Source organism: Dermacentor variabilis, chromosome 6 (assembly GCF_050947875.1).
Source record: "Dermacentor variabilis isolate Ectoservices chromosome 6, ASM5094787v1, whole genome shotgun sequence".
Classification (NCBI taxonomy): domain Eukaryota; kingdom Metazoa; phylum Arthropoda; class Arachnida; order Ixodida; family Ixodidae; genus Dermacentor; species Dermacentor variabilis.
Window position 1 is genome coordinate 68,823,185 of NC_134573.1, and position 13,646 is coordinate 68,836,830.

The window sequence follows — 13,646 nt, forward strand, 5'->3', positions numbered from 1 at the left end:
GTGTCCGAAAAATGGGTCAGCGACTGTATAATAAATGTTCCAGAATAGTATTTTGATGTCTGTTCCCACTAATACCAGTTGTTGTCCTTGACTTGTCAGACATCTGTGTAGTTTCTATGTAGCCTTCTTTTCATAATTGTCTTTATTCTTCTTGTACTTAAACACTTGTTCCTCTTTTCCCTATGGATGCCTCTTTCCCTCCTTCTCTCTTGGCTGGGGCTCAAGACTGACCTCAGCTTCTCCACCTTCGTCTTTCTTCTCTGTCAATAAATGTAAGTGCAGCTGTTTTTCTTTCAAGGGGGCAATAACCTCAGGCAGGTTCTTTTTTGTACAAAATAGTTTTCAGTTAATTATTTTTCGAGTGCACATTGCTTTTATTCCTTCATTTTATTCCTTCATCAGAATTGCCATAGGCTTTGTGCAGCTGCCTTTTGTCATCACCAGCCCTCTGACAGCACCATCTGGGGTGGTGACTTCATTTTTGGCGTGTGAAGCAGACGACAGCATAAAAGAAATACAGCATGCATCATGTGATCACTTTGTTTTGTTGTGATGTTAAATCATTTACATTTCTTAACTGGCTTTCTGAACTTTGAACTTTTTACATATAAATACTACGAATTGCAAAACTGACTGAGTGTTTGAGATAATGATGCTTAACAGAGATGCAGGATGTCTATTCCCTTTGGAACATTTATGTGTCAAATATAACACCCCAAGCCAGGAAGTATGTTTGCTGATTGCAGCATTATGTCTTTGCCTGTAAAAACAGCTAATCATGGCACATTGTCAAGCAACAAACAACAAGCCTGCAATTTACTAAAGGCAGTGAGATAGTCGCCTGTCGTTGTCCCCAAAGGTACAGAGAAAGGGTGTTGCAAGTCTGGCTGTATTCACAGATTTCATTCATCTCAGATTCTCTTTTGCACTCAATTATGCACTCAATTGTGCAAACTGCAGCCTTCTTTTAGTCTAAATCTAAAGTCAGTTAAAGATTTAGAGGAATATTAAGTTATGTCTTATGTCCCCACCTGTGTCCGAAAAATGGGTCACCGACTGTATAATAAATGTTCCAGAATAGTATTTTGATGTCTGTTCCCACTAATACCAGTTATGCAGCATTGTACTTCTACAATTTCCAAGTGGCCACTCTCACTCCGAGAGGATGATTGGCATACTGGAGAAGGTGCAAAAATTAAACAAAGTGGCATCAACCCTGTGAAGTTTTAGCACAAGTTGGATGAGATGTTGCAAATCTTGGCAATTATCAACTATATTAACTAGTTCCGAGCAGATGCTGTCCAAAATTTGTGATGCCATGAGGAGCTAGCATGGAAACCTCAGCGCTGTCTTTTGTCCTGGTGTCTTTTCTGGCTTAACAAGGATCCACCTGTTATAAGACTGATGCTTCTGGTATTCTAGAAGCATTAAAGTATAATGTAGTAATCCAGCTTATCTTAACATTTATTTTTAGTGAGTCTTAAAAGCCCTTATGACAGTGTACCCGATATCGTCTTGTGGTAGCTCAGTGCAGATAATTATTTTTTGCTCACTCTCATTTTGGCAAGGAATGTATAAGCAAAGTTCTACTGTTTCTCGAAAATCACCCATGCATGGGATGCAGCCCCTTACTTCTTCATCCATGCTGCTGTAATAGTAACTGTTTTGAGCTGTCCTTTTTCTGTCCAGACTGCTTCAGTTGTGAATAACTGCTATTGCATGTAACACAGGGTTCTCCCCAGAAATTCTTGAGGAGTCGACATCTTAAAAGGGAGGAGGAGGGGTTAAACACACAAAGAAGACTCTTTTCTGCGATATGCCTGTTCTGCCATTTTAAATAGGAAGTTCACCAATTTTGCATTTTTAATGCAACACAGAAACACATGAGCTAGCGATGTATCCAACTGCAATAGCTAAACTTCACTGTAGCAAGAACAAAAAATGCAGTCATTTGCCTCTCAAAATTTGCGAAAAACATGTGCTGGCCATTCAAGTCTGTACCAGCCAACAGGAATGCTTCCTGTGTCCACGTTGCAATAGTAACAAATTATAATGCTAGTTGTCTTGTTTTTATTTTTGTTCGCTTCACGCCTGGACTGGCTCTGGCTTCTTTTGCTACTTCAAGGGGAGTACGGTAGCGTGATTAAAAGACAGGACAAAAGACACATAGGGAGACACACAGCACTGTGTGTGTCCCTATGTGTCTTCTTTTGTCCCGTGATTATAATGGTGCTACCGTACTCCCCCTGAAGTTGCATTACCAACAAGCCCACATTGTAACCCTCGTGTCCTTTTGCTAGTATTTCTGCACGGTGAAATACAACGCTGGGACTATCTGAAGCTCAGATCTCTCCTCTTTAGGATAGCTTCACAATGGTGGCATTGCATAAAAAAATATTATAATAATAAACTCATTTTGACCACTCAATAGAGTGGTTGGTGTCATTTCCACTACCATTCATAGTGGGAAGAACCCTGATGTAATACATTGCATTTCACCTGAAAAACCTCTATGTTTATTTACATGAATTTTGTACTGCTTGGTGTGGTGTTCTTTCATTCCACTGCTAACACCTGCCATGGTGGCTCACTTGATGGCTGCAGCATTTTGCTGCTGAGGATTAGGTTATGCTGCCATGGCAGCCACATCTTGATGGAGGAGGTAGCCAAAGATGCACATAGATTTATCATTTCAGGGCAAGGAAATAAAGTGCAGCCTGAACTAATGCATACCTCATATTTATTTAACAAGTAGCAGTCACCCAATACAGTCACCTTCTGATTTTTTGGACTCCCTAGGGCCGCATAAACGTCTGAAGAATTGGGCAGTCCAAAAAAATGAATGGATGCCTTTTACTGCTCCCAAGGGCTCAACTCACCACAGGCTCATTTGAAATAGCTATGAAGGCCCACCAGTACACTCAGGCGTATCAGTACTCATACTGTGACAAGAGACAGCAGGTGCACGCTTGTATAATTAAAGATTCTGTGTCCCGTGACAATTGCCTCTTCCCATTCTTAGTATGTTTCACCGCAATGCATTGTGTATGCTTCACCGTGTAACATTGTTGTATTGAGGCGAGGATAACTTTTGGGAACTGGCATTATGCAATGCGTTGTGCTTGCCGAGCTTCGAACCATTGGCGAGGATTACAAGGCAGAGTCAGCAGCATTGCTGACAGCGGCAAATTCTTTCAATAAAAAGCACTGCACCAAACAGCAAGAAGCTTGGTAGCAAACGTCGAAGCAGCTAGGGCATTGCCACAGTGGTGGCTACGGCTGACTGTGGATCTGCATGTGAGGGCACCTGTTCAAGGTCGCGAGATTATAAAAATGGCAATGGTGGTGGCTGTGATAACGCCATTTCAGACCTGTGGTCATGGCCAAAAAACCAGAAATTTCCCTCCACAGAATGAAATCGGACCACAGTATGTTGCCACTGTGTAGTACACTGTGTTTGATATAGCACTACATTTCTTTTAGAGTTGTAGTGACTGTGAACCGGATTCTGGTCCATGCCTCAAGCTACCAATTCATCCAATTAGTCAGCATGCATGCAAGTCTCAAAAGCTCAAAGAACATGCGATGCAGTTGTGCTGCCACTGGCTTCAGCATGCACAATAACTTTCTTTCCGTACGAGCTTTTGTAATGAAAGCAGAGGGTCGTTATTGGCCTACACAGAAATGTTTCGTCACCATCAAGTGATGACAGCAACAGGGATGTTGCCTCTGACTGTAGGCTGTTTTCATGCTATTTGCCAATGCCGGGAATGCTGTTCTTGTTTGGTATCTGATGATAACATGCAGGCAATTTTAGACAGATTTTCCTGGGAGAAAAGGCATGTGTTAGAATCTAGTGCGGTATACTAGGGCAATAACTTTCAGAGATAGTTTCACTTTCATGTGATTTTGCGGGACTCAGCACTGTACACGTCTGTGTATACGGCCGACAGTGTTTCTGGAACTGGGCCAAGCTCACTATTTTCGCACAGTGCCATCAGCGGTGTCAGCTATATACTTGCACTTTTCTAATGTAGGGTCTTGCGAAATCTTCTGAAAGTGATTGCCCTTGAGTACTGCCCCTGAAATACTGTAATCTAGAGCCCTTGGATACAGTGTCTCTTATAGGTGACATTCAAACCGGTTCGGCATTTTAACAGAAGTGCCATGACCAACTGGCAACTGAAAAGCTACTCACAGAGATAGATTTTTGCACTGGCAAGTGTGACAGGCCTGTCATCTCACCGAATTATCTTGTCATTGCTACCTCTCACATCTGTTTGCACAACCATGGCCATGTGAAATAGCCGTCAGTGTATTCTGACATCCTGCTCCTGCACCACTGATTGGTTCAGCAGCTTTGTGATTCCAGTCTCAGAGCTGGAGGATCAGACTGGTGAATTCGCGAAATTTGTGACCAACTTGGTGGTGTGACCTTTGTCAGTCACCGATGTGATGCCAACTGTGTATTGCTTTGGAATTTTATAGACCCCCACCAATTAATCAAATGAGTGCCTTGCCCAGGGACCCCTGTCAGCGTGCCTGTTGGGTGTGGTGAGAGCACTTGGCGAGGCCCACTATGCACAGCTGTGGGGTGCCGATGGTGGCCGTGAGGGTGTGGCCTGTGCTCTGTCGGTGCTTCGACGGCTGCTGCTGGGCCCTACATTCCCTGCCGACTGGGCTGTCATGCGTGCACTCGCTAACCAGTGAGTGGAGTGGGTGATACTGAAGGTTTCTTTACCCAACTCTCCCGCGTTTTGACGTCGGTTAGTTAATCAGTCGATTGCTGGGTCTCGCTTCTATGACTCAGCGGAAGTTCTTGGCACTCATGCAGGAGATGTGTTGGTAAGGAGCTGCATGGGAGGGTGTTTACACCTGTGCAGGAGCATGTTGCACCATAATAAGTTGTGTAGTAGTGCAGGTGTGGCAAGGAGGTATAATGTTCATCTACTGGCATGTCGGTTTATGTGTCACGAGGGCGTCAGAATGTGTTCAGCACAAGTAGTTGCTCAGTTCTATAAAAATTATATGTCCAGTAGTGGGACTTAAAACCAGGTGCCCATAGCACAGCAGCCCAATGTTCTACCCATTATTTGTTCAGACTCTCGCAGAGCTTTTGCTTTGCTAATACAGTCAATGTCCAATTTTTCTAACTTCCTAAATGCTTCGAAAACGTCCGAAAAATCGGGCAGTTCGAAAAAATTATTGCTTGCTTTTAAAATCACCTGAGGCACATCCAAAACAGCTCTGAAGCCCTGCCAGTACTCCTATTAGGCATGTCATTACCCATACTGACAGGAGTTGATGTGTGCATGCGAATGCTATGCTGTACCACGACAGTTGCCTCTTTCCACTCTTGCTGTGCTTCACTGCAATACATTGCGTATGCTTGACCGTGCAACATTGCTGTAGTCCAGAGAAGCTGACTTTCGGAAACTGGTATTATGCAACATCGGTACTTTCTCCCGTACTTTCTGCTGTACTTTCTGAGCATTGAAGCCATCGGTGACACGGCACCGAGCACCAGGAAGGTTGGTAGCAAAGGTCTAAGCAGCTAGGCCTAGCATGGCCACAGTGGTCATGGCTCCTTGCAGATTGACGTGTAGTAACGCTGGTTTGATGCTGTGCGATAATCAAAATGGGAGTAGTGGTGGCTTGGATTGTTGCCATTTGAGACCTGTGGTCACAGTAAAAGATCCCGAAAGTCGAACAGCAAAGAATTTCATCGTCTGAAGTTTCAAATGTCCTTATACATTGGCTCTGTCAGGTGCATGGTGGTGCCTCGAAGGCATCCGACTTATCGGGCATGTCCGAAAATTAATCGTTGACTGTATATCAGATGCAGTTTCTCCTGCTGTGTATTGCTGGGTAATTGTAGCATGCAATTGTCCATCTATGCAAACTGTATTTGTTTTATTCATAGTTGTTTTGTAGTTGAACCTCAGTATAATGAAGACAGATATAAAAATTTATCAGATATGCAATAAAATAAGTGTAAATATCATAACTTTATTCTTGTCGATGCTTATAATGAATATTGGATATAATGAAGGTATTTTTGGGTCAGATGCGCCACATTTTCACACTTCACCTACTTTTCTTCGACTACTTTTCACACTTCACTGTAAAGGGACTTGACTATATTGCTAAGCATGTTGTTCTGGTGATAACCATTCTATATTTCCACATACTAACAACTGTATAGCATCTACAATGGACCAAGTTGGTCTGCAGTATAATAATAAATCCCACATGTGAATTGCTTCACTTGAGTGTTCACGACATAGGCTTTCGTAAGCAGGCTTTAAGGTGAAAAAAAAAAGTCTTGGAAAAGTTGAGTGAAAGTTTAAGGGCTGTTTTACATGAAGGTCAAAAAAGGCACTCTAGGTTCATGCACAACTAGTGTATAATTTGATTGTTGGCTATTTTTGTCTAATCTGCAGAGCACAAGTTCATGAGACTGCTGCTGATATAGTGCATCTTTTCTTTATGCAGGGACTAAATAGAAAAGGTACAAAATAAAAAAAAATTATTAATATGAATGAAACTTTAAAAAAATAGGAACTACTTTTCACACTTCGATGTAATCCAAACAAATGCAGAGTGGTAACATGAACACATGAAGCTGATAGTGGCAGCAGACTTAGTGGCACCCATTCTGCCAGTTTCATCAAGGACTTGCTGTTTTTACAGCACTGTGAGCTATGCACAGCACAAGTTATCGGTGTAGATGGCATTTGCCTTCACTGATCTGTCCTCAGTCATGAAGTATGAGTGATTAAGAAATTATCCATAAACCAATGAAGAGTATCGCCGAAGTAAATAAAGCTTCTCGTTCAAGTGCGTTGGCCACTTCTCACTGCTGTAAAGCTTCTTGCACTTGGCTCCAGCAGCTTCTTGTTCTGAGTCGCTCTCCATTTGCTACTCCATTTGGGGCCATCTGTGCAGTGTTGCACAAAGTGCCAATCCAGAGAACTGGTGTAACACACGCCATTCAGGCACATCGCTTCTGCCGAGCATAGGTGTGCATCCACGGCAGTGGGAACGACATCGTCACGTGACGACGCGAAACGGCGCTGCTTTCTGCACATGCCCTCTCACAACCTTCTCCCCACATTCCCCCTGTCCTCTTCTCGGTCCACCCACTACTGTATCGAAGCCTGCACCACTCCGACATGAAAATTTTGTTCAAAAACTGTTTTCAAAATATCACAATGTTGAGCATCCGTAACCCTAGAAGGGATGTCTGCCGTGCTAACAAAATGTCAGGAAAAGTGAACATTTGAATGTGTAAATTCTTGTCTCAAAACGGGAAAGAGACAAAAGAAAGTTATGTAGTACATTATTTTCCACCATTTGTTACTTTATTTGGTTTAGTAAAGCGATATAAAATGGGGTCCAAGAAGATTGCAGAATGTTTTTTATTTATTTATTTATTGAACATAGCTTACAGGCCCCTTGACAGGGCATTGATGAGTAAGGGGGGTAATAAAAAGTGCAAAGTAACTTGTCAGTGTACAAACATACAGCTCAAATTTGCAATTTAACACAAAGAAATGGAAATGAATCGATGATAATGTGGTATGACAGCAAATATAAGGTTGGGCGGGAAAAAGATAACACGAAAAAAAAATATTGACTGGCATTATACATATGGCAAAACTTCACACAAGAACTATAAAGTATACCAATTACAATGGCAACAGTAAAAAGAAAAACTACAACCAAAGATAGACAGCCAAATATGCGGATTCTAGGCGCTGTAGAAGTTTGGCTGAAGAAGTTATTCTTTTGCTGTAAGGTTTGCTTTTCAGCTAGATGGTTGGTTTGGCGGCTTAACTGAAACAGAGTTTTCTGTGAGAATTGGCTGTCTATAAAATTATACAGTCGAACCCGGATATATCGAACCCGCATATTTCGAATTATTGGCTATATCGAACACACAGATTACCCTTTTGAAAATACTATGTAAAAGTACAGGACAATTGAGGACAATTGCGTAGTATATCGAATTCCATTTGGACATTCGATATATTGAACGCCGCGCCCCTGGGAGGTGCGCTTTTCCCAAAGACATTCGTGTCCGGTCCTCAGGGGAAAACATTTCCGCAGAGTCAGTCAGCAGGCTCCTCCTCTGCGCATGTGCGGCCGTCACCTAGCGACGGAGACGCAGAGCCTTTCCCCTGTTCTTGCGCCCCACTGGCACGAGCTCTCTCGCTCCTCCTCTACCGCCGGCGTGTGCATTCGGCAAGGGCATCGGAGCTCAGCAAAGAGAGTGCGCGGCATGGAGACGCGGCGATGTTTCCAAGCCACTCTTCCTGGGAAAAGGGAGAGAGAGAGAGTGAGAGGTCGGCACGGTCGCTCATGGGCCAGGGGAGGCAAGAGAGCCAGAGAGGGCTCAAATAACGAACATGGCGCCTTCGGTGGCATAATCTGCCGATCTTTTTCCCCACTCTTTTCTTTCTTTTCCCTTTGTCGTTCCTTCGCAGCCCCGTTGACTGCCGCTCGAACAGGCTTCGCTCGGACTGCTCCATCTGCGCATCGCGCGTCTTGTTGTGCGTACCTCTGTTTCAACTAGCCGTGTGTAGCGTGTGTGATTGCGGTCATCTGGTGAGCTTTTTTCAGGTGAAAGTGGGCCTGTCAGCAGCCAGGAGATGCAGCAGTGGCTTTCTGAGGAGTGGCCGAAGATCACTGAGAAGTTTTCACCTGCTGAAATCTTCAGTGCAGACGAAACTGGTCTCTTTTGGCAAATGTTGCCGAATAAGACACTCGCTCTTCGTGGAACCTCATGCCACGGTGGTAAAATGAGCAAAGTGCGTGTGTCGGTGCTGCTTGCAGCCAACATGGACGGCTCGTGCAAGCTACGGCCATTCGTGATCGGGAAGAGCAAGTCACCGCGCTGCTTCAAGAACTGTAAACAGCTTCCCGTCCGCTATGCTGTAATAGGAAGGCCTGGATGACACATCAACTTTTTGTTGAATGGCTGCAGGCTTGGGACGCTGAGTTGGGCAAGTCGGGCCGCCGAGTTTGCCTTCTGGTAGACAACTGTTCGGCCCATCAAACAACTTGCAAGCTGCAGCACATCGAATTGAAGTTTCTCCCGCCGAACACCACAGCGAGACTGCAGCCCCTCGACCAGGGTATCATAAAGGCATTCAAGGTAGGCTATCGGAAGTGACTTATTCAACGGCTCCTCATAAACCTCTGCATGGGAACCGATCTCAACATTTATCTGCTCGGCGCGATCCAGATGATTACCGGCGCTTGGGGCAACGTGAAGCAGGCCACAGTAGCCAATTGTTTCGGCAAGGCAGGCCTTGAAGTGGCCGGAGATGAACGTCCGGAAGCTTTAGATGACGATGAGTGCTTGGAGGATGCGTTCCGTGACTTGTCCAATTTTCCCGGCGCTGTCCCGTCCAAAGGTACTGTTGATGACTTCATTAACGCTGACAGCGAAGTTCAAGCGGCAGCCGGCCTCGCTGATGAGGACATCGTGGCCGAAATAGCTGGTTTTCAAGACGGCGATTCCAGCGACGATGAGGGCAACTGTGTTTTCGAGGAAATGCGTCCGTGCACAGCCACTGAACTGGCGTCAGCATTTAGCCTGATTCGGCGCTGTTGTGGTGAAATGGAAGGCACTGGGCTCTTGCACCTGGACAGTCTCGAGAAGATTGAGACTAGTGTTTTAAACTTCATTTCCCATAGGGAAAAGCAGCCCAAAATTAGTGATTTTTTTTTTTCGTGAAATAAAGCGCTTTCATATTGTGTGCACATGCTATGTGATTCGCGGCTGTTCCAATCGGTAAGCCACAATTTTTTATGATTGTGAGTGCCTTTTTGGCCTATATCTGTATATCGAATTTTCGCTATATCAAACTATTTTCCGATCCCTGTCGAATTCGATATATCCAGGTTCGACTGTAATTACAGATAGTGAACTCTTACAAAATATATTGCCATGAATATGCATAAAAAAAAGAAAGTTATGACATCATCCCTCGCAACAATGCTGGCTGGACATCGAACAAGGGCTTCGGGAATAAAGAAAGGTTTCTGAAATAAATCGCTTACTACATGTTTGCTGACACAAGCGCTCTTTTTACATGGCATCCAAAACATGCAAAATAGTTTGTGGCCAGAACAACTGTAAAGTGGGCAAATGCCCATGATTACAAAAGGTTAATACAGTACACATTTGACATCTTTCATAGAGGGTGCTGCAGCTACTGCCCCTTTAGGGGCTCTGAACAGACACAGCCGAGCAAGTTTGGTAGCAGCAGCCACTACCATGTTTGAGAGGGGATGCAACGGCATCCACCAATTGTTCCATCCCCGGTATCATTGCAGTGTGGCCCTCGGGGCCTTGCAGGAGCTGGCGCAGCTGCTGGCATCACACTTCCTGCGACCACTGGATGTTCCACTTTGGCTACAGTACCTGCGGCTTGCCTCAGACTTCTTGGCTCAGCCATCCCTCCAGCTGGAGCACTTGTCGCCCACCCAGAGAGCACGCCTCATCGAGCGCTATGGCGACATGCGGCTGCTGGCGGGATTCCAGGTGAGTCAGTGCCATGGTTTTCTTGTTTAGAAAAAAGGCACACTCATGCGAACTTTCACTACTGTGAACAAAAAGAATGAAAACATGAGGACAGCTTCTTTGTTCATCAACTGGAATGTGACAAATGGCCACAGAAGGGCTGAGAACATGGTGGCGAATTCTCATTGTTGCCAATCGGTCACTGCAAAACCCATAAGTTTAGCCTCAAGAAATTACCTAAACATAATTCAAGACCTCTGAAACCATTGAAAACCCTGCTAAATTTAAGCTCTGATCAGAAATGCATTCGGCATGCAAGTTGTGGCTCCATAGAATACTATTCTAAAATAATGCCCTCTGTCACAGTGTCTCAGTGGCTCTGGCATTGTGCTGCGGAGCTCTATGTTGCATGTGAAATTCCCGCCTGGGGTGGCAGTGACATTCCAATGGGGACGGAATGTGAAAAAGCTTGCGCTATGGAGCATGTCAGTGGACCTCAGGCAGTCAAAATTCACCTGGATCCGACTATTACGGCGTTTCTCATAACTAGAAATTAGGTTTTTTGACATATATATATATATACATTTTTTTTAAATTTGGCAGGTAGTTACCTATATTTGTTTTCCTAGAAAAATTCTGCACATATCGGTACATTTTCTACAGTGCTATTTTTTTACCATTTTCTGCACTTGGCTTTGAAAAGCTGCACACCCAGGTTTACATTGGGAAGGAAACAGCTGAATGAGAGTTTTTTTTGTCATATACGCAGTGAGGTAAATTAATACAGTTGAAATTTGTTAAAACACATGCTCATATATGTGCAGATGTTCTTGTGAAAGAACTGGCTGCACTCTTTTCTATTTACCATTCACATTCATAATCATTAGCATTTGAAATACAATTCACAATGAATGATTACAATACTTACGAGATCCTAATGCTCGCCTTTATTTTTATCCTAGAAAATAATTTCAAAATTTGCCTGGGTACTATAATCACATAGGAAACTGAAACTGCATTTATATTATTGGATAAAGCCTACCGTCAGAGTCACCATCCTCACAAATGTCATTACAAGATGGCTGCAGAACAAGCTTTCACGTAGGATAACGACAAGAATATGCTACTGTCTGCTTTAGAGCTCATTCAAAGGATAAGCTATTTGCTGGGGTGTGCGAATATCAAAATTTCAATTCTGAAGTGAATTTGAATGACGAAAAGAAAGTGCAAGTCAAATAGAATATTTTTCTATACGAATACTATTGGTTTTGCAAAAATGCATTTTTTTTTCACCAATCAGAGACATTACAAAAAGCACAAGTTTATTGTGCAACAAAAAATATCCAGGAAAATTATGCTTTGTGGTCAACAAAATTATCTAGTAGAACACTTTTGCTTGACATATCGTAACTGCAGTTATTTAACTTTCACTACTGATGACGAGCTAGGCTGGTCAGAATTTCTACTGCTCCTGTCTGAGGATGAGCTGGGCCCCTCCGAACTAAAGCCTGGAAACATAGCAGATTTTAATTTTGATGGGCCCTGCTCTACCTCAGCAGGGGCGGGGCACAGTCCAATGACAAGCCTTGCTCGTCCTCTCTAATGAAAGGGTTAATGTTGTCATGAAGGAAAGATAGCTGCTCGACATGTTCGGGGAGCAGTGACACCCTCCTGTATGTCACCATACCTTCAGGCACCAAAAAGAGCTGCTCACTAGACACACTAGTGTCTGCTATCTGCAGGTATCTCTTCGCAAGATGAGCCAACAGTAGGCACTCAGACGGATTTTATTTTTGCCCCAAAATTTCATCATGCACAAATCTTTGAGTCTGCGCTTGTGACAAAGAAAATTGCTCCCGCAAGCAAGTGAAAATTGCTGCTGGTTGATGAGCTTATCAAAGTCTTTCGACAATGCTGACATGGAAGGAGCCTCTTCAGAAGTTCTTGTTGTCGAGGACATATCTTGGTTCCTTGACGGTGAAATTTTCCTGGATTTTTCTGAAGGCAGGTTTTTGAACCCAGTTTGTCATTGAAGCATCCTGGTGGCACTCGACTACATTAGGACAAAGCTCTAAAAACATTGCCAAGTTCGCTAATTGGTCAAATTTAGAGTTTGGAAACAGTGTTTTTAGGCGCCTAACCCTATTAGTAGCAGACGGAGGTTTCCTCCTGGCATCTGGTATTGTCCAGATGCATGATAACGCAGCACAGTGTGGGTGCTTGAGTTGATCGTGTTGGGTAGCCGGAAACACCAGCAGGGGCTCCGTCTTACCTTTAATATGCTTCACTGCACGGCAAATATGCTTCACCGCAACACAGTATGTATGCTTCGCTGCATACCAGGGCTGTACCGTGGCTAAGCTGAATTAAAAATGAAAAGCAATTTTCAGGGGTTCATATATTTTGAATCGAATGCAATATTAGCCATTTCAAATCGAATAGGCTGTTGAATATTTGCACACTGCTAATTGTTTTGAATGCCAAGCTAGCAGCAACAAGGTCATGCCACATGTTTTCGGCACTCCAGAAACTTGCATGCAACATAGGACGGACTGGCAAAGAGATTAGTCGAGGTGTAGGTCACCGTCCCGTTTGAAATTGTAGTGGAGTGATTCCGAGAAGCGTGAAATATCAGACAAGGATGATGACATGTTATGGTCTGTAAGAAGCTGCCTGCTATAAAAATCTGCCGAAGATTAGCAGCAATGAATATGAAGTGTAAATAAATTGCCATTTTATCTCTAACATCAAACTGTAGGTTTCATTTCTGAATCACAGAATTGGGTGCAGGCATAATTTTTTTTAATCAAGTGCATGTTAAATTTACATGCACATTATTTTATCCTAAGAGTCTGTAGTAAGTAGGGTGCACTGGAATTGGCTAAATACTGCTAAGTGAGGCAGCTGTATGCTTGGACGTATTCCCCCCCCCCCCTTTTTTTTTAATCTTGACCATCCAAATAAAAATATCAATTTTGGCAGTCCTGTCAAGGTCAAAGTAATGGAAGTAGACCCTATACAGCTTGATTTCTATGACAACTTGTTATGCGAGAATAACCTTGGTGTTTACTTGCATTATTGTGTGTACTTTCTGGATTCCAGCAGAGAATGT

General features: G+C 43.6%; 1 protein-coding gene across 1 annotated transcript in view; it reads left to right on the forward strand.

Annotated features, from left to right (window-relative positions):
- Positions 1-13,646, forward strand: part of spg (dedicator of cytokinesis spg) — a 153,333-nt gene that overhangs the window by 84,778 nt on the left and 54,909 nt on the right. Inside the window, exons 19-20 of the mRNA XM_075695143.1 lie at positions 4,525-4,706; positions 10,348-10,555. Coding sequence (XP_075551258.1) covers positions 4,525-4,706; positions 10,348-10,555 — 390 coding nt within the window. The remainder of the gene's footprint in view (positions 1-4,524; positions 4,707-10,347; positions 10,556-13,646) is intronic.